The sequence below is a fragment of the Erinaceus europaeus genome, chromosome 1 (assembly GCF_950295315.1).
Source record: "Erinaceus europaeus chromosome 1, mEriEur2.1, whole genome shotgun sequence".
Taxonomy (NCBI): domain Eukaryota; kingdom Metazoa; phylum Chordata; class Mammalia; order Eulipotyphla; family Erinaceidae; genus Erinaceus; species Erinaceus europaeus.
The window spans coordinates 104,877,283-104,900,227 of NC_080162.1; the positions used below are offsets into that span (position 1 = coordinate 104,877,283).

At 39.8% G+C, this 22,945-nt stretch overlaps 1 protein-coding gene and 1 long non-coding RNA gene across 2 annotated transcripts in view; both read right to left on the bottom strand.

Annotated features, from left to right (window-relative positions):
* Window positions 1–22,945, bottom strand: part of LOC132538952 (uncharacterized) — a 310,731-nt gene that overhangs the window by 40,009 nt on the left and 247,777 nt on the right. The gene's annotated exons all lie outside the window — the stretch shown is intronic.
* Window positions 1–22,945, bottom strand: part of NOC3L (NOC3 like DNA replication regulator) — a 60,554-nt gene that overhangs the window by 32,543 nt on the left and 5,066 nt on the right. The window contains exons 3-6 of the mRNA XM_060192235.1: window positions 15,546–15,678; window positions 9,778–9,935; window positions 9,141–9,194; window positions 4,301–4,431 (exon numbers count right to left, since the gene is read on the bottom strand). Coding sequence (XP_060048218.1) covers window positions 4,301–4,431; window positions 9,141–9,194; window positions 9,778–9,935; window positions 15,546–15,678 — 476 coding nt within the window. The remainder of the gene's footprint in view (window positions 1–4,300; window positions 4,432–9,140; window positions 9,195–9,777; window positions 9,936–15,545; window positions 15,679–22,945) is intronic.

Consider the following 22,945-nt stretch of genomic DNA (forward strand, 5'->3'; position numbering starts at 1 on the left):
CCTATGACCCTGCCATTCCTCTCCTGGGGATATATCCTAAGGAACCCAACATATCCATCAAAAAGATCTGTGTACACATATGTTCTTAGCAGCACAATTTGTAATAGCCAAAACCTGGAAGCAACCCAGGTGTCCAACAACAGATGAGTGGCTGAGCAAGTTGTGGTCTATATACACAATGGAATACTACTCAGCTGTAAAAAATGGTGACTTCACCGTTTTCAGCTGATCTTGGACGGACCTTGAAAAAATCATGTTGAGTGAAATAAGTCAGAAACAAAAGGATGAATATGGGATGATCTCACTCTCAGGCCGAAGTTGAAAAACAAGATGAGAAACGAAAACACAAGTAGAACCTGAACTGTAATTGGCATACTGCACCCAAGTAAAAGACTCTGGGGTGGGTGGGTGGTGAGAATACAGGTCCATGAAGGATGATAAATGACATAGTGGGGGCTGTATTGTTAAATGGGAAACTGGGGAATGTTATGCATGTACAAACTATTGTATTTACTGTTGAAATGTAAAACATTAATTCGTCAATAAAGAAATAAAATTAAAAAATTAAAAATTAAAAAAAAAATGATTTAAAAAAAAAAACTCATACAAAGGTTATTTATAAACAGCCAGGTGGTGGCGCACTTGGTTAAGTGCGCACATTGCAGTGTACAAGGACCCAGGTTCAAGGTCCTCACCTGCAGAGAAAAAGCTTCCTGAGTGTTGAAGCAGAGCTGCAGGTGTTTCTCTCTCTCTCCCTCTTTATCTCCTCCTCCCCTCTCATTTTCTCTCTGTTCTATCCAATAATAAGCAAATAAGTAAAATATTAATCCAATAATAAATAAGTAAATCCAATAGTAAGTAAAAAATATTTTTTAAATATTTATTTTATTTATTTATTCCTTTTTGTTGCCCTTGTTGTTTTATTGTTGTAGTTATTATTGTTGTTGTCGTTGTTGGGTAGGACAGAGAGAAATGGAGAGAGGAGGGGAAGACAGAGAAGAGGAGAGAAAGATAGACACCTGCAGACCTGCTTCACCGCCTGTGAAGCGACTCCCCTGCAGGTGGGGAGCCGGGGTTCAAACCGGGATCCTTAAGCTGGTCCTTGTGCTTTGTGCCACCTGCGCTTAACCCGCTGCGCTACAGTCTGACTCCCGTAAAAAATATTTTTTAAAAAAAGAACAGTCCAAGGGTCATCTATGATGTAATACATACAAGTGAAGTAGTATTACTTCAATGCTCAAGTGGTTAGCAATGCTTGTCCCACTACTAAGTAGGACAACTATGCTACCACTTACTGGCTAATCTTAATTTGAATGAAATGAAGGAGGTCCCAGAGTTAAATGATATGGGTTCCAGCCTAGTGGCTGCTAAAACAGAGTTTTTATTTGAACCTTTTAAGGCTCATTTTTTCACCTATAAATTCAGATCAATAGCTTTTCTCTCCATGGTATAGTAACTAAAGACAATACAAATAAGAAACAGAGGCAGGGGTAGATAGCAAAGAGACCGTCATACTTGAGGCTCCAAAGTCTCAGGTTCAATCCCCCACAACACCATAAGCCAGAGCTGAGCAGTGCTCTGGTGTTTCTTTCTATGTCTTTCTCTCTCTGCATCTCTCAAAAATAAACAAAATGCTTTAAAAAAAACTTGTCTTTAAAAAATGAGAAATAGTCCAAATTCTGTTTCAGATCTTACCGAATTTCATTAGAAAAAGGTAAGTATCTAAGTGTACTCATGAGAAATTTTTTCTATAAATATAAATAAATTTAATTTATTGTTCAATAAATGTAAATAATGTACATTTTTTTAAATATTTATTTTATTTATTTATTCCCTTTTGTTGCCCTTGTTGTTTTACTGTTGTAGTTATTATTGTGGGATGCACTGGATCGACCTTCTCGTGGTGCATCCCGTGAGTACCCATTCATTGGGGAAACTGACGATCCTTCCTAGCCGACTGAATCCACATGGATCCCAGTCACTTTCAAAGCCAGCAACAAGCAGCTCCTGACAGCTTTCAACCTGACGCTGTTGACTGGCTATGGAAGAAGGGCAAACGCTAGAAGAAGAAGAAGTTATTGTTGTTGTTGTTGGATAGGACAGAGAGAAATGGAGAAAGGAGGGGAAGACAGAGAGGAAGAGAGAAAGACAGACACCTGCAGACCTGCTTCACCGCCTGTGAAGCGACTCCCCTGCAGGTGGGGAGCCGGGGTTCGAACCGGGATCCTTATGCCGGTCCTTGTGCTTTGCGCCACCTGCACTTAACCCGCTGCGCTACAGCCCGACTCCCAATAATGTACTTTTATCATTCAATAATCCCTGGATAGACAACCCCACCAATGTGCCTTGGAGCTCTGTTTCCCCAGAGCCCTTCCCCACTAGGGAAAGAGACAGACAGGCTGGGAGTCTGGATCGACCTGTCAATGCCCATGTTCAGAGGGGAAGCAATTACAGAGCATAAGGATCCGGGCTCGAGCCCCCAGCTCCCCACCAGCAGGAGAGTCACTTCACACACGGTGAAGCAGGTCTGCAGATGTCTTTCTCTCTGTCTTCCCCTCCTTTCTCCATTTCTCTCTGTCCTATTCAACAACAATGACATCAATAACTACAACAGTAACTACAACAACAATAAAAAACAAGGGCAACAAAAGGGGAAATAAATAAAATTTTTTTAAAAGTCTTGAGTAAACCCCAATTTCACGGCCTAGGAGATAGTGCTTTGGCTAGACCATGAGACTCACAAGCAGAAGGTCCTGAGCTCAAATACTGGCATGCATGTGCCAGAGTAATCTCTGGTTTTCTCCCCTCTCTCTCTCTCTCCTCCCTCCATCCCTCCTTCTCGCTCTCAGTCTTTCTCCATTAGGAAAAAAAAAAAACCAGGAGTCGGGCAGTAGCGCAGCGGGTTAAGCACACGTGGCGCAAATCGCAAGGACAGGCATAATGATCCTGTTTCGAGCCCCTGGCTCCCCACCTGCAGGGAAGTGGCTTCATAGTCAGTGAAGCAGGTCTGCAGGTGTCTTATCTTTGTCTCCCCCTCTCTGTCTTCCCCTCCTCTCTCCATTTCTCACTGTCCTATCCAACAACGAAATCAATAACAACTACAATAGTAACTACAACAACAATAAAAAACAACAAGGACAACAAAAGGGAAAATAAACAAATACTTTTTAAAAATTTAAAAAAAGAAAAAAACCCAGATCTTTGAGGAAAAGAAGTGTGAGTGTGTGTGTGTGTGTGTGTGTGTGTGTGTGTGTGTGTAAATCATCACCATCTTCACCACTACACCCATAATCCACTGATAATTCAATATAACCCTTTGGTCTGTTTCACTTAAAATGTGAATACTCGGTGGATGGTAGATAGCTTAATGGTTATGCAAATAGACTCTCATGCCTGAGGATCCAAAGTCCCAGGTTCTAGCCCCCACACCATAAGTCAAAGCTTAACAATGCTCTGATTAAAAAATATATATATAGTCAACAATTTGTTCTGCTTTCTATCTTAACTTTTTCAGCCACCAGGTTCCAGATGCTACCATGATGCCAACTGTACTTCCCTGGGCTTACAACCCCACCAATGTGCCCTGTAGCTCTGCTTCCCCAGAGCCCCACCCCACTAGGGAAAGAGAGAGACAGGCTGGGAGTATGGATCTACCTGTCAAAGCCCATGTTCAGCGGGGAAGCAATTACAGAAGCCAGACCTTCCACCTTCTGCATCCCACAACGACCCTGGGTCCATACTCCCAGAGGGATAGAGAATGGGAAGGCTATAAGGGGAGGGGATGGGATATGGAGATCAGGTGGCGGGAACTGTGTGGAGTTGTAGCCCTCTTATCCTATGGTCTTGTCAATAGCTCCATTTTATAAATAAATAAAAATTTTAAAATGTGAAAAAAAAAATTTAAATGTGAATACTTCGAAGTATTCTTAAACTACTATCACTTACTTCTGTGTACCATGTTCCTCAGAAAAAACTCTTAAATGAGCAAGATTCACAAGTAGATCCTCCTCCCTAGCACAATTACCTTTGGCACTGAGAACTTTCAGAGATGTAACATTTTGTCCATCATCTTCTTTTACAAATGAGGGAAGTAAGACTTAGAGAGCTTAGGTAACCCTAAGATCACAGAAGAAACTATATTCAGGCATAGAATCAGTTTGAATTTCTCTCTACACTCAGTTCCTATGTTTTATTAACACTAACCTTCTTATGCTTGCTTAGAATAAGTAAGAGAATCTTAACATATACTTTAAAAAAACTTATCTAATATGAAAAAACAAATGAGAGGAATGCTACTCACATTGCCTTCTGGATCTGATAATATGGCGGATGCCAAAGCTGCAATGTGCATTTTCTTCTCCTGTAATTTTCTCTTTCTCTCAATTAAATGTTCTTCTAGTGTCAGCTCACGAATGGGCTCTTCAATGGTCTCTAAAATAAATGAAGTTTTCCTTCTTAAACATTACTTTACTCACAAATATTTAAGAACCTAATTTAGGATTTTTCTCACAATAGTACTAGTAACAGTTTACAATTACTAATACTTTACTATAGTTACTAATACTTTACTGTTACGAATCAAAACATATCTTCTCAGAAACCATAGGAGTCAAGAACAAGGACTTGGTTCAAGCCCCCAGTCCCCACATGGAGGGGCAAGTTTTCACAAGTTGTGAAGCAGCGCTGCCAGTGTCTTCTTCTCTCTTCCTTTCTATCCCACCTTCCCTTTCTTCTTTTTTTCTTTTTTTTTTAAAGATTTTATTTATTTACGAGAAAGACAAAAGGAGAGAGAGAAATAATATCACTCTGGTACATGTGCTGCCAGGGATCAAACTCAAGACCTCAAGCTTTATCAATGGTTTAACCATTGCGCCACCTCCCAGACCACCCACCTTCCCTTTCAATTTCTGTCTTTCTCTATGAATGGAAGGACAGAAGGAAGGGAAAGAGGAAAGGAGAAAAAGAAAAAAGAGGAACAAAAGGAAAAAACTAACTGCTGGGAGCAGTGGATCTGTAGTATACGCACCAAACCCAATAAAAATCCTGGTAGCAACAAGAAAAATAAAAACAAGGGAGTTGGGCAGTAGTGCAGCAGGTTAAGCACAGGTGACACAAAGTGCAAGGACCAGCGTAAGGATCCCTGTTCAAGCCCCCAGCTCCCCACCTGCAGGAGAGTTGCTTCACAAGTGGTGAAGCAGGTCTGCAGGTGTCTATCTTTCTCTCCCCCTCTGTCTTCCCCTCCTCTCTCCATTTCTCTCTGTCCTATCCAACAACGACGATATCAGTAACAACAATAATAATAACTACAACAATAAAAAAACCAACAAGGGCAACAAAAGGGAAAATAAATAAATAAATATTTTTAAAGTTTGAAAATGAATAAAAATTTAAAAAATAAAAATAGGAAGTAAACAGCATAATGGTTATGCAAACAGACTGTCATGCCTGAGGCTCCCAAGTCCCAGGTTCAATCTCCTGCACCACTATAACCTAAGCCAGAGTTGGTCAATGCTCTGGTAAAAAAAAAAAGAGGGAGTTGGGTGGTAGCACAGCAGGTTAAGCACAGGTGGCACAATGTGCAAGGACTGGCATAAGGATCCCAGTTCGAGCCCCGGCTCCCCACCTGCAGAAAAGTTGCTTCACAAGCGGTGAAGCAGGTCTGCAAGTGTCTTTCTCTTCCCTCTCTGTCTTCCCCTCCTCTCTCCATTTCTCTCTGTCCTACCCAACAACAACATCAATAACTGTAACAATAAAATAAAGGCAACAAAGGGGAATAAATATTAAAAAAAAGAAAGAAAAGAAAAATAAAAACAAATAAAGTAAAAATAAATCATTAAACAGAGCCTATCATTAGTTCCAAATTGTAGATAAAGAAGTTGAAGCAAAGAGGGCGGTGGTAGATAGCATAATGGCTTTGCAAAGACTCTCATGTCTGAGGCTCCAAAGTTCCAGGTTCAATCCCCGGACCACCATCAGCCAGAGCTGATCAGTGCTCTGGTTAAAAAAAAAAAAAAAGAAGTTGAATCAAAGAGAAAATAAATCACTGAAATTCAAATATCTTACAGATACAGACTTGAAAATCCAGAACTCTGACTTAGCATTCATATCCTAGCTATACAACAGACTTAAAATAATTCATATTAGTTAAGGAAAATGTCAATATAATTTAATTTTTGTCAAAGGATGGAACAATCTCACTTATTTTCAGCATTATAAAGTATAGTGAACTATACAAAATATACCCACTTTAAGAATATATTTAGGGGGTCGGGCAGTAGCACAGTGGGTTCAGCGCACGTGGCGCGGAAGCACAAGGACAGACATAAGGAACCTGGTTCAAGCCCCCGGCTCCCCACCTGCAGAGGGGGTCGCTTTACAAGTGGTAAAGCAGGTCTACAGGTGTTTCTCTCCCCCTCTCTATCTTCCCATCCTCTCTCCATTTCTTTGTCCTGTCCAACAACAACATCATCAATGACAACAATAATAATAACCACCACAACAATAACAATGATAAAACAAGGACAACAAATGGAAAAAAAAAAAAAAAAGCCTCCAGGAGCAGTGGATTCATGGTACAGGCACCAAACCCCAACGACAACCCTGGAGGCCAAAATATATATATATACATATATATATTTAATAATTATAAAATTAAAAATAGATTAAAAAGAAGCAGCATACACTATACTGAATATATGCTGAATGAAAATAGTTAATAATGAACATATAGTTAATAGTAAATCTCATCTATACTCTATAAATGAAGTTTTCTCAATGAAATTTAATCAGCTTATTCTAGCCCAAATGTCAATACAGTTTCAAACAATGAAATGTTCTTTCACTTCAATTTTTACTAAAATTGTTCTAGCTATTAGGAATCATGGGCAGAGGGTAGATAGCATAATGGTTATGCAAACAGACTCTCATGCCTGAGGCTCCAAAGACCTAGGTTCAAGTCCCTGGCCCAATATAAGCCAGAGCTGAACAGTGCTGGTTTAAAAAGGGGGGTGGTGGTGGCGCACCTGTTTGAGCGCACGTTACAATACACAAGGACCTAGGTTCAAGCCCCCAGTCCTCACCTGCTGAGGGAAAGCTTCACAAGTGGTGAAGCAGGGCTGCTCTGTCTCTCACCCTCTCTATGCCTCCCTTCCCTCTTAATTTCTGGCCGTATCTATCCAATCAATAAATAAAAGATAACAAAAAAAAAATGTTAAAGGAATCCACAAGCAAGTATCTAAAACAAGCATATATAAAGTTTAATTGCTCCAAAAAGAACCAAGATGTTTTCATACAACTAAATCATTTTTGTAACTGAAATTTAAAAAGTCAACAATTTATTTGTAGGTCCTTCACTTACAATTGAAATGAACACAAAATAATACACGTGTTTATATAAGATTCTTCAAGCATACCTAGGCATTACAAACATACCTGCATAAAATCTTTCTTAGTGGGGTTCGGGCGGTGGCGCAGTGGGTTAAGCACATGTGGCGCAAAGCGCAAGGACCGGCGTAAGGATCCCGGTTCGAGCCCCCGGCTCCCCACCTGCAGGGGAGTCGCTTCACAGGCGGTGAAGCAGGTCTGCAGGTATCTATCTTTCTCTCCTCCTCTGTCTTCCCCTCCTCTCTCCATTTCTCTCTGTCCTATCCAACAACGAATTGCGTCTACAAGGGCAATAATAATAACCACAACGAAGCTACAACAAGGGCAACAAAAAGAGGGAAAAAAATGGCCTCCAGGAGCGGTGGATTCATGGTGCAGGCACCAAGCCCAGCAATAACCCTGGAGGAGGAAAAAAAAAAAAAATCTTTCTTAGTAAAAGGCAACTAAAATCAAATACAAGGTAAGACTTTCAAATTCTAAGAAAGCAATCAATCGGGGCTGGGTGGTGGCACATCTGGTTGAGCACACACATTATAGTGTAGTGTGCAAGGACCCAAGTTCAAGCCCCTGGGAGAAAGCTTTGCAAGTGGTGAAGCAGGGCTGTAGGTGTTTCTCAGTGTCTCTCTCTCTCTCTGTGACCCCTCTTCCCTCTTGATTTCTCACTGTCTCTATCCAATAAATAAATAAAGATAATTAAAATTTTTAATATATATATGAAATAAAAAAGCAATCAACTAACTTTGAAATGACCAATATTTAAGTATGCAAACTTACATTTTATGTAAAATCAGTTCACATTTAGTACTGTACTCTACTTTTTTTATTTATTTACTTTCTTATTTTAGAGAGAGAAACACCAGGGCACTGCTCAGCTCTGGCTTATGGACTGAAGCTGAGACCTCAGAGCTTCAGGAATGAAAGGTGTTTACATAATCATTATGCTCTCCCCAGTCCTGCAATCTATTTTCTTTCTTTCTTTTTTACCTCCAGGGTTATCGCTGGGGCTCAGTGCCTGCACTACAAAGCCACAGTTCCTGGAGGCCATTATTTGTTGCCCTTGTTATTGTTTTTATTGTTGCCATTGCTGTTGTTGCTGCAGGATAGGAGAGAAACTGAGAGAGGAAGGGAAGACACAGAGGGGCAGAGAAAGATAAAACACCTGCAGACCAGCCTCATCACCCGTAAAGCAGGTGGGCAGCGGGAGCTCAAACTGGTATTGTTCCAGCAGTCCTTGCCCTTCGAGCCATGTGCACTTAACCCACTGTGCTACTGCCCAGACCCCTGCAATCCATTTTCTTTTTTTTTTTTTTCTCCTCCTCCAGGGTTATTGCTGGGCTCGGTGCCTGCACCATGAATCCACCGCTCCTGGAGGCCATTTTTTTTCCCCCTTTAGTTGCCCTTGTTGTAGCTTCGCTGTGGTTATTATTATTGCCCTTGTTGACGCAATTCGTTGTTGGATAGGACAGAGAGAAATGGAGAGAGGAGGGGAAGACAGAGAAGGGGAGAGAAAGACAGACACCTGCAGACCTGCTTCACCACCGGTGAAGCGACTCCCCTGCAGGTGGGGAGCCGGGGGCTCAAACCGGGATCCTTACACCGGTCCCTGCGCTTTGCGTAACATGCGCTTAACCCACTGTGCCACCGCCCTACGCCCCTGCAATCCATTTTCTATGTAAAAAAGGAGTAGAAGGAGGAGAGGAAGACAGAGAAAGGAATTCTCAACTAACAATTTAGTAGTCATCAAAATGCATTTTTACCTTCCTCAAGTTCCGCCTCTTCTTGATTTTCTTCATCTTGGTTACTTTCAGTAACTAGATAGAAAAGACATGTATTAAAAATGTGATATGTGTAAATGGTAACACTACAAAAAAAAAAAAAAAAAGCAGTGAAGTAGAAGTAACTAGTATAAAACTCAACAGAGTAGTTACTTCTGTGAGGAAGGAACAAATAAAGACTAAGGACCAGCAAGGAACTTTTTAAGAGTTGGCAGTACTTCTTTCTTGCTGAATGATAGGTTTATGGACATGTTTTGATAAATCACATAACTTCACTACTTGATTTCTGGAACTTTCTACAAGCTATTTTATAAGAAAATAGATACAAGCAAGGAAGGCTAGTGATGGGTGATTAGTATATTCTAATTCTATAAACAGTAGAATCTGGTGAAATACTTGGAAAAGAAAACCATCAGAACTTTTGTAGCTTCCAATACATTCACAGTACAACAGGTACCTTAAATTATTGTCCATATTTCTAGTCAAAGTTATCATGCTTGCTATATGACTAACTATAAGTACTTTATGAGTAAACTCATACATAGTAAAATTTAATTGTGAATGAAAAAGTTCAACTAGTACAATTGGAGATTTTAATTAAGACACATGATAAATTCACCTGGCTTCTCCCTTGTCTGTGGGATTATACCACTTTTATCTTTGATAGGAAGCAAGTGAATCAGTTCTTTCTCTGGTGCAGTCTGCAGAGTTCTGGGTATTTTTTCATATTTATCTATAACATGCTCATGTTTTCGTTTCTTGGCGTGAACAGGTTCACTGTGGAAACAAGTATTTTCAGCTTTAATATACTTAAAAAGGAACCCAGGGATTTATCATTTTAAAAGAAAAAAAAAGTCAAATCTTCATTAAACACAAAGATTATTAGCACCTAGATCAAGAAAGCATATAGAAGAAACTCAAGGAATAAGCATATAAACACCAAATATGAAAGTCCTACTACAAAAGCTTAAAGTATGGGTACAGCTGGATTTTTTTTCCTTTAGGTGCAAAATAAAGATTAAAGTGTTACAGTACATTCTTTTTGAAGAATTCTATAGTCAACGGTGTGATCACACTATATTACATTATCTTGTTTTTTTTATTTTTTGAAATATTTATTTATTTATTCCCTTTTGTTGCCTTTTTAAAAAATATTTATTTATTTCCTTTTTGTTGGCCTTGATGTTTTTATTGCTGTTGCAGTTACTATTGCTATTGTTATTGATGTTGTCGTTGTTGGATAGGACAGAGAGAAATGGAGAGAGGAGGTGAAGTCAGAGAGGGGGAGAGAAAGATAGACACCTGCAGACCTGCTTCATCACTTGTGAAGTGACTCCCCTGAAGGTGGGGAGGGCTCCAACAAGGATCCTTACACCGGTCTTTGCGCTTCATGCCACCTGCGCTTAACCTGCTGCGCTACCACCTGGCGCGCCCACTATATTAACTTTTCAAAAACCTTCAGAGTATAGCATGGACTTGAGAGTCAAAATACACTATTTATGATTGCAGGAAATTTATGATTGCAGGCTGCCAGTTCTTAGCAACATCACCCCGCCAGATATTCGTCGGGATGCGGCATCATCTAAGTTCATTTCCCACGTCTACGCTTGACCGGACCTGCCAATATACGCGGATATCTTCGCCCACCCTGTCCAACGCTTGACGTCTCGTCACCCAATCTGGTCCCCTACGCCTACACTGAACTTCTCTGTTCCAGACTCTTGGAAACAGAGTTGGCAGTCAGCTGAGGTAAAGAACAAACACCTCATCACAGACACCTGCAAGCGTCAACCCGGCTTTGACCTAGCACGTTAGGATTGGGCCCTCCTCAATCGCTATCGAACAGGCCATGGCCGGTGCGCTGCTATGTTCTATCGCTGGGGAGCCAGAGACGACCCGAACTGCCCCTGCGGCTACAGACAATGACCCACATAGTCAACGACTGCCACCTCTCCAGATTCAAAGGAGGTCTCGAAACTTTACATCAGGCTCAACCTGACGCTGTTGACTGGCTACAGAAGAAGGACAAACGCTAGAAGAAGAATTGCAGGAAAGCATTGTTAGTCTCTCTGTAAATACAAATAATACCTATCTAATAACACTAACATGAGAAGAAATCATCACCATAAAGAATTCAGAAGTGGAAGCAGGATGGTGGTGCACCTGGTTGAATACACATGTTACAATGTGAAAGGAATAGGATTCAAGCCCCCTGTCCCCCACCTGCAGGGGGGAAGCTTCACAAGTGGTAAAGCAGGTGAAGAGGTATCGCTCTTTTACTCTTCCTCTCTATCTCCTCCTTCCTCTCAATTTCTGGCTGTGTCTATCCAAAAATAAAGACATTGAAAAAAATAAAGAATAAAATAAACACCTTAAAAACAAATTTAGAACTGTTGTGTTAATTCTTCAGAGAAAAGCATTCTTCTATTCATTCTACTTCATTATTTAGACTCAAAAGAAAAAAATAAGTAACTCAGAAAGAGAAGGAGGAATATGGGATGACCTCACTCATAGACAGAAGTTGAAAAATAAAGGCAGAAGGGAAAACACCAAGCAGAACTTGGACTGGAGTTGGTGTGTTGCACCAAAGTAAAAGACTCTGGGCTGGGGGAAGGCTTCAGGTCCTGGAACATGATGGCAGAGTAGGACCTAGACGGGGTTGAAATGTTGATGTGGAAAAGTGAGAAATGTTACACATGTACAAACTACTGTATTTTACTGTTGACTGTAGACCATTAATCCCCCAATAAAGGAGAAAAAAATAATAAAAGACATTTCCAGTGGTCCGGGAAGTGGCGCAGTGGTAAAGCTTTGGACTCTCACGCATGAGGTCCCGAGTTTGATACCCAGCAGCACATGTGCCAGAGTGATGTCTGGTTCTTTCTCTCTCCTCCTATCTTTCTCATAAATAAATAAAATATTTTTTTAAAAAAAGACATTCCCAAAAGTAAGGACAATGAAAAAAATATTGCAGGCTTCAAAGGAGAGGAAGAAGCAAACAGAGGCAAAACCATCAGACTCTCAACAGATTTCTCAGCACAAAAGAAGGTAAATGTATACTCAAACTCATATATATATATATAATTGGAAGGTTTAAAATTAAAAAAAAAAACTTCCTTTCAATCCAATGATCACCCTTGAAAAAGCTTTTCAATGAGCTTTTCTTTTTTTTTTTTTTTTTTGTGGGACAGGTAAAAGGATTGAGAAGGAAGAAGAGGAACAATTCATGGGAAGGAAATGATATTTTTACACTATTAAAAGATAAAAATTCGCACCAAAATAAAAGACTCTGGGACGGTTGGGTGGGGAGAATACAAGTCCATGAAGGATGATAGAGGACATAGTGGGGGTTGTATTGTTACATGGGAAACTGGGGAATGTTATGCATGTACAAACTATCGTATTTACTGTTGAATGTAAAACATTAACTCCCCAATAAAGAAATTTTTAAAAAAGGGCAACAAAAGGGGAAATTAATTAATTAATTAATATTAAAAAAGAAAAAAAAAGATAGAAATCATCAACCACTATCCTGCCAAACTACCCTTTAAGTATGAAGGAGAAAGCAAAAGCTTCCTAAACATATAGAAAGTAAAGGAAATTTTGGACAGAATATTCACCACAGAAGAGATCCAAAAGGCTGAGAAACACATGAAAAAACGCTCCAAGTCTCTGATTGTCAGAGAAATGCAAATAAAGACAACAATGAGATACCACTGCACTCCTGTGAGAATGTCATACATCAGAAAAGGTAACAGCAGCAAATGCTGGAGAGGGTGTGGGGTCAAAGGAACCCTCCTGCACTGCTGGTGGGAATGTACATTGGTCCAACCTCTGTGGAGAACAGTCTGGAGAACTCTCAGAAGGCTAGAAATGGACCTACTCTATGACCCTGCAATTCCTCTCCTGGGGATATATCATAGGGAACTCAACACATCCATCCAAAAAGGTCTGTGTACACATATGTTCTTGGCAGCACAATTTGTAATAGCCAAAACCTGGAAGCAACCCAGGTGTCCAACAACAGATGAGTGGCTGAGCAAGTTGTGGTCTATATACACAATGGAATACTACTCAGCTGTAAAAAATGGTGACTTCACCGTTTTCAGCCGATCTTGGATGGACCTTGAAAAATTCATGTTATGTGAACTAAGTCAGAAACAGAAGGATGAATATGGGATGATCTCACTCTCAGGCCGAAGTTGAAAAACAAGATCAGAAACAAAAACACAAGTAGAACCTGAAATGTAATTGGCATATAGCACCCAAGTAAAAGACTCTGGGGTGGGTGGGGAGAATAACAGGTCCATGAAGGATGATAAATGACATAGTGGGGGTTGTATTGTTAGATGGGAAACTGGGGAATGTTATGCATGTACAAACTATTGTATTTACTATTGAATGTAAAACATTAATTCTCCAATAAAGAAATAAATTTAAAAAAAAAAAAAGAAATGAAAATGGAACCTGAAATGGAATTGGCATATCGCACCAAAGTAAAAGACTCTGGGGTGGGTGGGTGGGGAGAATACAGGTCCATGAAGGATGATAAATGACATAGTGGGGGTTGTATTGTTAAATGGGAAACTGGGGAATGTTATGCATGTACAAACTATTGTATTTACTGTTGAATGTAAAACATTAATTCCCCAGTAAAGAAAGAAGAAAAAAAAAAGAAAGAAAGTAAAGGAATTTGAGGCCAGGCAGTGGCACACATTACTGTGTGCAAGGACCTGGGTTCAAGCCCCTGTTTCCCATCTGCAGGGGGGAAACTTCGTAAGTGGTGAAGCAAAGCTGTGGGTGTCTCTCTGTCTCTTTCCCTCTCTATCTCCCCTCCCCTCTCAATTTCACTGTCTCTATTTAGTAAGAAATAAATATAATAAAATGAAATAAAATAAAATAAAATAAAATAAAATAAAATAAAGAAACTAAAGGAATTCATCACTAACAACCAGTCTTGCAAGAATTACTGAAAGGAGTCCTACAGGAAAAGAGGTAATGTGCGGTAGAATAGAAATGGGAATTCTGAGAGTCGGGCAGTAGCGCAGCAGGTTAAGCGCACATGACACAAAGGCAAGGACCAGAGTAAGGATCCCGGTTCAAGCCCCAACTACCCACCTGTATGGGAGTCCCTTCACAATCGGTGAAGCATGTCTACAGGTGTCTATCTTTCTCTCCCCCCTCTATCTTCCTCTCCTCTCTCCATTTCTCTCTGTCCTATCCAACAACAATAATAACTACAACAATAAAACAATAAGGGCAACAAAAGGGAAGAAAGAAAGAAAGAAAGAAAGAAAGAAAGAAAGAAAGAAAGAAAGAAAGAAAGAAAGAGAGGAAGGGAGGGAGGGAGGGAGGAATGAATGAAGGAAGGAAGGGGAATTCAAACAGCAACAAACAGAATAAACATAGGAAGCAGGGCTGCAGGTATCTCTGTGTCTCTTTCCCTCTCTACCCCCTACTCCCTTTACAATTTCTGTCTCTATCCAAAAATAAATTAAAATATAATTTTTAAAAAAACTGCTTTCAAAAAAAAATTGCCATGACTTTTCTGACAATCCAATAAATAAAACCAAACTATTCTAAGAACTTCCTTTCTTTAGAAAGCAAGGGTGACACACATGTTTTAGCACACACAGTACAATCTGCAGGAACCCGGCTTCAAACTGCTTGTACCCACTTGTAGGGGAAAAGTTTCACGAGTGGTGAAGCAGGGCTACAGGTGTCTATCTCCCCCTCCCTTCCCAATTTCTCTCTCTCTATCCAATAATAAATAAACAAATTTTTTTTTTAAAAAAGAAAGCAAACCAGATGGGATTTACACTTTGTAAACATTGCATTTACCAACAACAACAACAACAACAACAAAAATTTGGTGTATTACACCAAAGTAAAAGACTCTGGGGTTGATGGGAGGGAGAGTACAGGTCCAAAAATGATGACAGAAGACCTAGTGGGGGTTGTATTGTTATGTGGAAACCTGAGAAATGTTATGCATGTACAAACTATTGTATTCACTGTCAAATGTAAAACATTAATCCCCCAAGAGAGAAATTACAAAACAAGAAAAAACAAGGGCAGGGGTAGATAGCATAATAGTTATGCAAACAGACTCTCATGGCTGAGGCTCCATCAAGACCCAGGTTCAATCCCCCGCACCACCATAAGCCAGAGCTGAGCAGTGCTCTGGTTAAAAATTAATTAATTAATTAATTAATTAATTTTTAAATAAAAAATTAAAATTAAAACATGCTGAACATGGAAGAGGTATGAGCCTGTACTCCTACAGCATTTATAGTGATGTGAACCAATACTACCTAATAAAAAAATTAAATTTTTTTAAATTTGCATAACTATAAGATGTAAATTATAGTTTAAATCAACAATTACCTAGAAGAAAGATCTCTTGTTAGAAAAGATGCTCTTTGTCCTAATTCCTCCATTAACTGCAAGTCATCTTCATCCATCATATCTAAAGGAAGGGCTTCCTCTTCTTCCTCCTCTTCCTTCTCAATCCTTTTACCTGTGCCACAAAAAAAAGAGAAGAAAAAAGTCCTTGAAAAACTTTTTCAACCATGACCACTGGATTGAGAGATTGTTTATTTTAATCCTTCCAATAATGATGTATGAGTTTGAGTATACATTTACCTTTTTAATCAAACTATACAATTATCTCACATTAATATACTGTGATAGCCTTTAATTTCAAGTGACGAAGATCTTTAAAACACACTTTTTCACCTTGATTTAAGTTAAAAATTTATTTTTTAAGTTATAACATTAAGAAGTTTCCTTTTTAGGGCACCAAAGTAAAAACCCAGTGGTGAGGGGTAGACATGTAGCTTCCTGGGCCAGTGGGGGGTGGGAGTGGGCGGGAGGGATGGGTCACAGTCCTTTGGTGGTGGGAATGGTGTTTATGTACACTCCTAGCAAAATGTAGACATATAAATCAGTAGTTAATTAATATGAGAGGGGGAAATCAATTGTATGTCTCAAAGTTTCTCAAAACACAAACTGAATCTTTTTAATATATAGGCTATGTATTTGATATACAGACTCTCTCAAAAGCCTAGACCAAGTAGATTAGAAGCTTCCAATAGCACAGCTATATACAAGATACTGGGTACTGTACAGCAAACCATAACAAAGGGACTTTTCAAAGTTAACCCAATTAACAAATAATGTGATGATAATATTAACTATTGATTGTCTTTTTGAACCCTAAGACAGCAGGAACCTCACATCTTCACTATAGAGCCCCTACTTCCCCCAGTCCTGGAACCCTTGGATAGGGCCCACTTTCCCGTATACATCTCCCAATCCAAACCAAATAATATTGCATCCGCCGATCACAACCTAACCAAAGCAACGATTGCCATCTCAACATGCTTCACCTCAGACTGTATCCAGAGACTTCACGTGTGGAATGACAACCCTTCAGCTTCATTACTCGGGTGAGACCTTTCCTTTAATAGTACACTCTAATTTCATCTCAGGTAGTTCACTTTCTAACAAAGTCCCATAACCTAGATATACACCAGTTTCTGTGAGAGAGAGCTTATGTGCACACGTATCCATAAACTACTGCAAAATATATACCTGAAAGCAGGATTACACTAGAGTTTGCAGTGAGTACCTCCCTAACACTTCCTCTCCACTTTTCCAAGCTTGGGATCCATGATTGCTCAACAAATTGTTTGGCTTCATATGTTAACTCTCTTTTCAATCACCAGGTTCCAGATGCCACCAGGATGCTGGCTAGGCTTCCCTGGATTGAAGACCCCACCAATGTGTCCTGGAGCTCAGCTTCCCCAGAGACACACCCTACTAGGGAAAGAGAGAGGCAGACTGGGGGTATGGACCGACCAGTCAACGCCCATGTTCAGCGGGGAAGCAACTACAGAAGCCAGACCTTCTACCTTCTGCAACCCTCAACGACCCTGGGTCCATGCTCCCAGAGGGATAGAGAATGGGAAAGCTACCATGGGAGTGAGTGGGTTATGGGGATCGGGTGGTGGGAATTGTGTGGAGTTGTACCCCTCCTACCTTATGCTTTTGTTCACTAATCCTTTCTTAAATAAAAAATTTAAAAAAAAAAAAAAGAAGTTTCCTTTTGGGGAGTAGGGCGGTAGCGCAGCGAGTTAAGTGCATGTGGCACAAATCTCCAGGACCTGTGTAAGGATTCCAGTTTGACCCCGGCTCCCCACCTGCAGGGGAGTCGCTTCACAGGCAGTGAAGCAGGTCTGCAGGTGTCTGTCTTTTTCTCCCCCTCTCTGTCTTCCCCTCCTCTCTCCATTTCTCTCTGTCCTATCCAACAACAACGACATTAATAACCACAACAATGTTAAACAACAAGGGCAACAAAAGGGAAAATAAATAAATATTTTTTAAAAATTTTTAAAAAGAAGTTTCCTTTTTATTTGGTTTTGGTTTTCCTTTTTTTTTGTTTTGTTTTATTTTACATGAAAGAGAGAAGCTGAGAGGAAAGGGGAAATAGAGAGAGATAGATACCTGTAGATCTGCTTCATCAATTGTGAAGTATCCCCCTACAGATGGAATAAGGGGGATAGAACCCAGGTCCTTGTGCACGGTAGTATGTATGCTTAACCGGATACACCACCACCCAGCCCCAAGAGTTTCCTTTTTCTGTGAAAACTTTTATTTCTTCTCTGTATAATTCTGGTGTTCCTCCTAATTTTCTGGGTCCTCCTCAAACCTCGTTAAATGTTCTTCCTCTACTTAATTTTTGAATGTTGCAGTTCCTTAAAATTCTATTTAAGGTTTTATTCTCATCTCTATAGTTTTCAAGATTATTCACCAAAGAATTCACTGTCTGCCATATATGCTAATTTCCAAAACTATTCTCTTACCCAGACCTTTCATTCAAATGCCTGATGGACTACACAACATATAAAGAATTAAAATCTTCTGGGGTGGAAGTAGATAGCATAAAGCTTATGCAAAGGGACTCTCAAGCCTGAGGCTCCAAGATCCGAGGTTCAATCCCCCACACACACCACCATAAACCAAAGTTTTTCAGTGCACTGGTAAAAAAAAAAAAAAAAAACTTTTGTTTTTATTTTCAATATATAACTAGCACATTATGCTTTTAAAGTTCTGTTGAAATGTAAATAGAAAAGAATTTTTAAAATCTCTAATACAACTAATATATCATTTATATAACTAGAAATTAAGTGAACAAAACAGGTAAAGTTTTTTTTTTGCACTTTATTTTCTTACCAAAATATTAGGATAATTGGTATAATCTACAAAAAGGAAATAGTTCCCTTTCTTTTTTTCTCATGTAAATTTTCTTTTTTTTTCAATCATGTAAATTGCTGGTGTTTATTCCTAATGTACAGATAGTAGCTTATTTTTATTTTATTTATTTATTTGCAATTTTACTTTATATATTTTTATTTACATAACAATACAACCCCCATTAGGTCCTCTGTCATCCTTTTTGGACCTGTGAACAATTAAGGCTGACTAGTAAATAACAAAATTAAAAGGAAGAAGAAAAACAAAACATATCCTGACTTGCAGTCCAATGATCTCCTATTCATCTCAGCTTACTGCCATGGGATCGAACTAAATATCTCAGGATTAAGAGGATGAGATGAGGACCAGGATGTGATTCAGTGGTTGAGCGAATGCTGCACCGGGTCCCAGGTTTCATCCCAGACACACAGACAGCATCAAGGATGAAAACAAGTAGAGTTCCCTGGGTGGTTAAGTGGTGCTCTGCGATCTTTTTTATTCCTCTATCAAAACAGAAAATAAGGCACCAGAAGATAGCTTACAAACATTACCACGCACATGGATCTATGTTCAAGCCCCTAACCAGCACATGGAAGTACCATGCAAATAGGAAGCTTCATAAGCAGTCAAAATGTCATATTATCCCTCCATGTCTCTCTCTCCTCTTTCCCTCTCCACCTCTCGGCCTTTATCTTGGGGGTGGTGGTGGTGGTGGTGGTGGTGGTGGTGGTGGTGGTGGTGGTGGTGGTGGTGGTGGTGTGTGTGTGTGTGTGTGTGTGTGTGTGTCACATGTTACAATGTACAAAGGCTGTAAGGCTCTGATTCTAATTCATTCATAGTCTCTCTCCTCTCTCTCTAATAAATAGTCAAGTACAATCTAATATGAATACACTGAAACTACCAGTAACACTGTAGAAGAACTGGTCTGATTCAAACGGTCCTTTCTCTCATCTGTTTGAGTACTTAAAAGTTCTTGGACTATGAACAACTATATGCCACCAAGCTAGAGAACCTGGAAGAAATGGACCATTTCCTAGATACCTACCAACTTCCAAAACTAAGTAAAGAGGAAGTGGATAACATGAACAGCCCCATCACAGCTAATGAAATTCAAACAGTTATCAAAAACCTCCCCAAAAATAAAAGTCCTGGACCAGATGGTTTTACAAATAAATTCTACAAAACCTTCAAATAAGAACTAATACCTCTACTTTTAAAGGTTTTCCAGAAGATTGAAGACACTGGAATACTCCCTGCTAGCTTCTATGAAGCCAACATCACTCTGATACCAAAAGCAGACAAGGACACAACCAAAAAAGAAAACTACAGACAAATACCTCTGATGAACATAGATGCTAAATTACTGAACAAAATTCTAGCCAACCGGATACAGCAGTATATCAAAAAGATTGTTCACCATGACCAAGTGGGGTTTATCCCAGGCATGCAAGGTTGGTTTAATGTACGTAAATCAATCAATGTGATCCACTACATCAACAAAAGCAAGACCAAAAACCACATGGTCATATCAATAGATGCAGAGAAAGCCTTTGACAAAATACAACACCCCTTTATGATCAAAACACTACAAAAAATGGGAATAGATGGAAAATTCCTGAAGATACTGTAGTCTATATATAGCAAACCTACAGCCAACATCATACTCAATGGTGAAAAACTGGAAGCATTTCCATTCAGATCAGGTACTAGACAGGGCTGCCCACTATACTATCACCATTACTATTCAACATAGAGTTGGAAGCTCTTGCCATAGCAATCAGGCAGGAGCAAGGAATTAAAGGGATAGAGATTGGAAGAGAAGAAGTCAAACTCTCCCTATTTGCAGATGACACGACAGTATACACGGAAAAACCTAAGGAATCCAGCAAGAAGCTTTTGGAAATCAACAGGCAATACAGTAAGGTGTCAGGCTACAAAATTAACATTAAAAAGTCAGTGGCATTCCTCTATGCAAACACTAAGTTAGAAGAAACTGAAATCCAGAAATCAATTCCTTTTACTATAGCAACAAAAACAATAAAATATCTAGGAGTAAATCTAACCAAGGAAGTGAAAGACTTATATACTGAAAATTATGAGTCATTACTCAAAGAAATTGAAAAAGACACAAAGAAGTGGAAAGATATTCCATGTTCATGGGTTGGAAGAATCACATCATCAAAATGAATATATTACCCAGAGCCATCTACAAATTTAATGCTATCCCCATCAAGATCCCAACCACATTTTTTAGGAGAATAGAAAAAATGCTACAAATGTTTATCTGGAACCAGAAAAGACCTAGAATTGCCAAGACAATCTTGAGAAAAAAGAACAGAACCGGAGGCATCACACTCCCAGATTTCAAACTGTATTATAGGGCCATTGTCATCAAAACTGCTTGGTACTGGAACATGAATAGACACACTGACCAGTGGAATAGAATTGAGAGCCCAGAAATGAGGCCTCACACCTATGGACATCTAATCCAAAGGGGCCCAGACTATTACATGGGGAAAGCAGAGTTTCTTCAACAAATGGTGTTGGAAACAATGGATTGAAACATGCAGAAGAATGAAACTGAATCACTGTATTTCACCAAATACAAAAGTAAATTCCACGTGGATCAAGGACTTGGATGTTAGACCACAAAGCATCAGATACTTAGAGGAAAATATTGACAGAACTCTCTTCTGCATAAATTTTAAAGACATTTTCAATGAAACGAATCCAATTACAAGGAAGACTAAGGCAAGTATAAACCTATGGGACTACATCAAATTAAAAAGCTTCTTCACAGCAAAAGAAACCACTACCCAAACCAAGAGACCCCCTCACAGAATGGGAGAATATCTTTACATGCCATACATCAGATAACAGTTTAATAACCAACATATATAAAGAGCTTGCCAGACTCAACAACAAGACAACAAATAACCCCATCCAAAAATGGGGGGAGGACATGGACAGAATATTCACCACAGAAGAGATCCAAAAGGCCGAGAAACACATGAAAAAATGCTCCAAGTCTCTGATTGTCAGAGAAATGCAAATCAAGACAACAATGAGATATCACTTCACTCCTGTGAGAATGTCATACATCAGAAAAGGTAACAGCAGCAAATGCTGGAGAGGGTGTGGGGTCAAAGGAACCCTCCTGCACTGCTGGTGGGAATGTACATTGGTCCAACCTCTGTGGAGAACAGTCTGGAGAACTCTCAGAAGGCTAGAAATGGACCTACCCTATGACCCTGCAATTCCCCTCCTGGGGATATATCCTAAGGAACCCAACACATCCATCCAAAAAGATCTGTGTACACATATGTTCTTGGCAGCACAATTTGTAATAGCCAAAACCTGGAAGCAACCCAGGTGTCCAACAACAGATGAGTGGCTGAGCAAGTTGTGGTATATATGCACAATGGAATACTATTCAGCTGTAAAAAATGGTGACTTCACCGTTTTCAGCCAATCTCGATGGACCTTGAAAAAATCATGTTGAGTGAAATAAGTCAGAAACAGAAGGATGAATACGGGATGATCTCACTCTCAGGCCGAAGTTGAAAAACAAGATTAGAAAAGAAAACACAAGTCGAACCTGAAATGGAATTGGAGTATTACACCAAAGTAAAAGACTCTGGGGTGGGTGGGTGGGTGGGGAGAATACAGGTCCATGAAAAATGATGAATGAAATAGTGGGGGTTGTATTGTTAAATGGGAATCTGGGGAATGTTATGCATGTAAAAAAAAAAAAAAAAAGAAGAAGTAGAAACGCAAAGCAGAAATTGACTGAGTTTGGAGTATGGCACCAAAGTAAGAAAGCAGAAGTACACTAGAGTTTGCAGTGAGTACCTCCCTAATACTTCCTCTCCACTTTTCCAAGCTTTGGGTCCATGATTGCTCAACAATTTGTTTGGCTTTGTATGTTAACTCTCTTTTCAGTCACCAGGTTCCAGGTGTCATCAGGATGCCGGCCAGACTTCCCTGGATTGAATTCCCCACCAATATGTCCTGGAGCTCAGCTTCCCCAGAGACCCACCCTACCAGGGAAAGAGAGAGGCAGACTGGGAGTATGGACCGACCAGTCAACGCCCATGTTCAGCGGGGAAGCAATTACAGAAGCCAGACCTTCTACCTTCTGCAACCCACAATGACCCTGGGTCCATGCTCCAAGAGGGATAGAGAATGGGAAAGCTATCGGGGGAGGGGGTGGGATATGGAGATTGGGTGGTGGGAATTGTGTGTAGTTGTACCCCTCCTACCCTATGGTTTTGTTAATTAATCCTTTCTTAAATAAAAAAAAAAATTTTACAAAAAATGGGGGGAGGACTTGGACAGAATATTCACCACAGAAGAGATCCAAAAGGCCGAGAAACACATGAAAAAATGCTCCAAGTCTCTGATTGTCAGAGAAATGCAAATAAAGACAACAATGAGATATCACTTCACTCCTGTGAGAATGTCATACATCAGAAAAGGTAACAGCAGCAAATGCTGGAGAGGGTGTGGGGTCAAAGGAACCCTCCTGC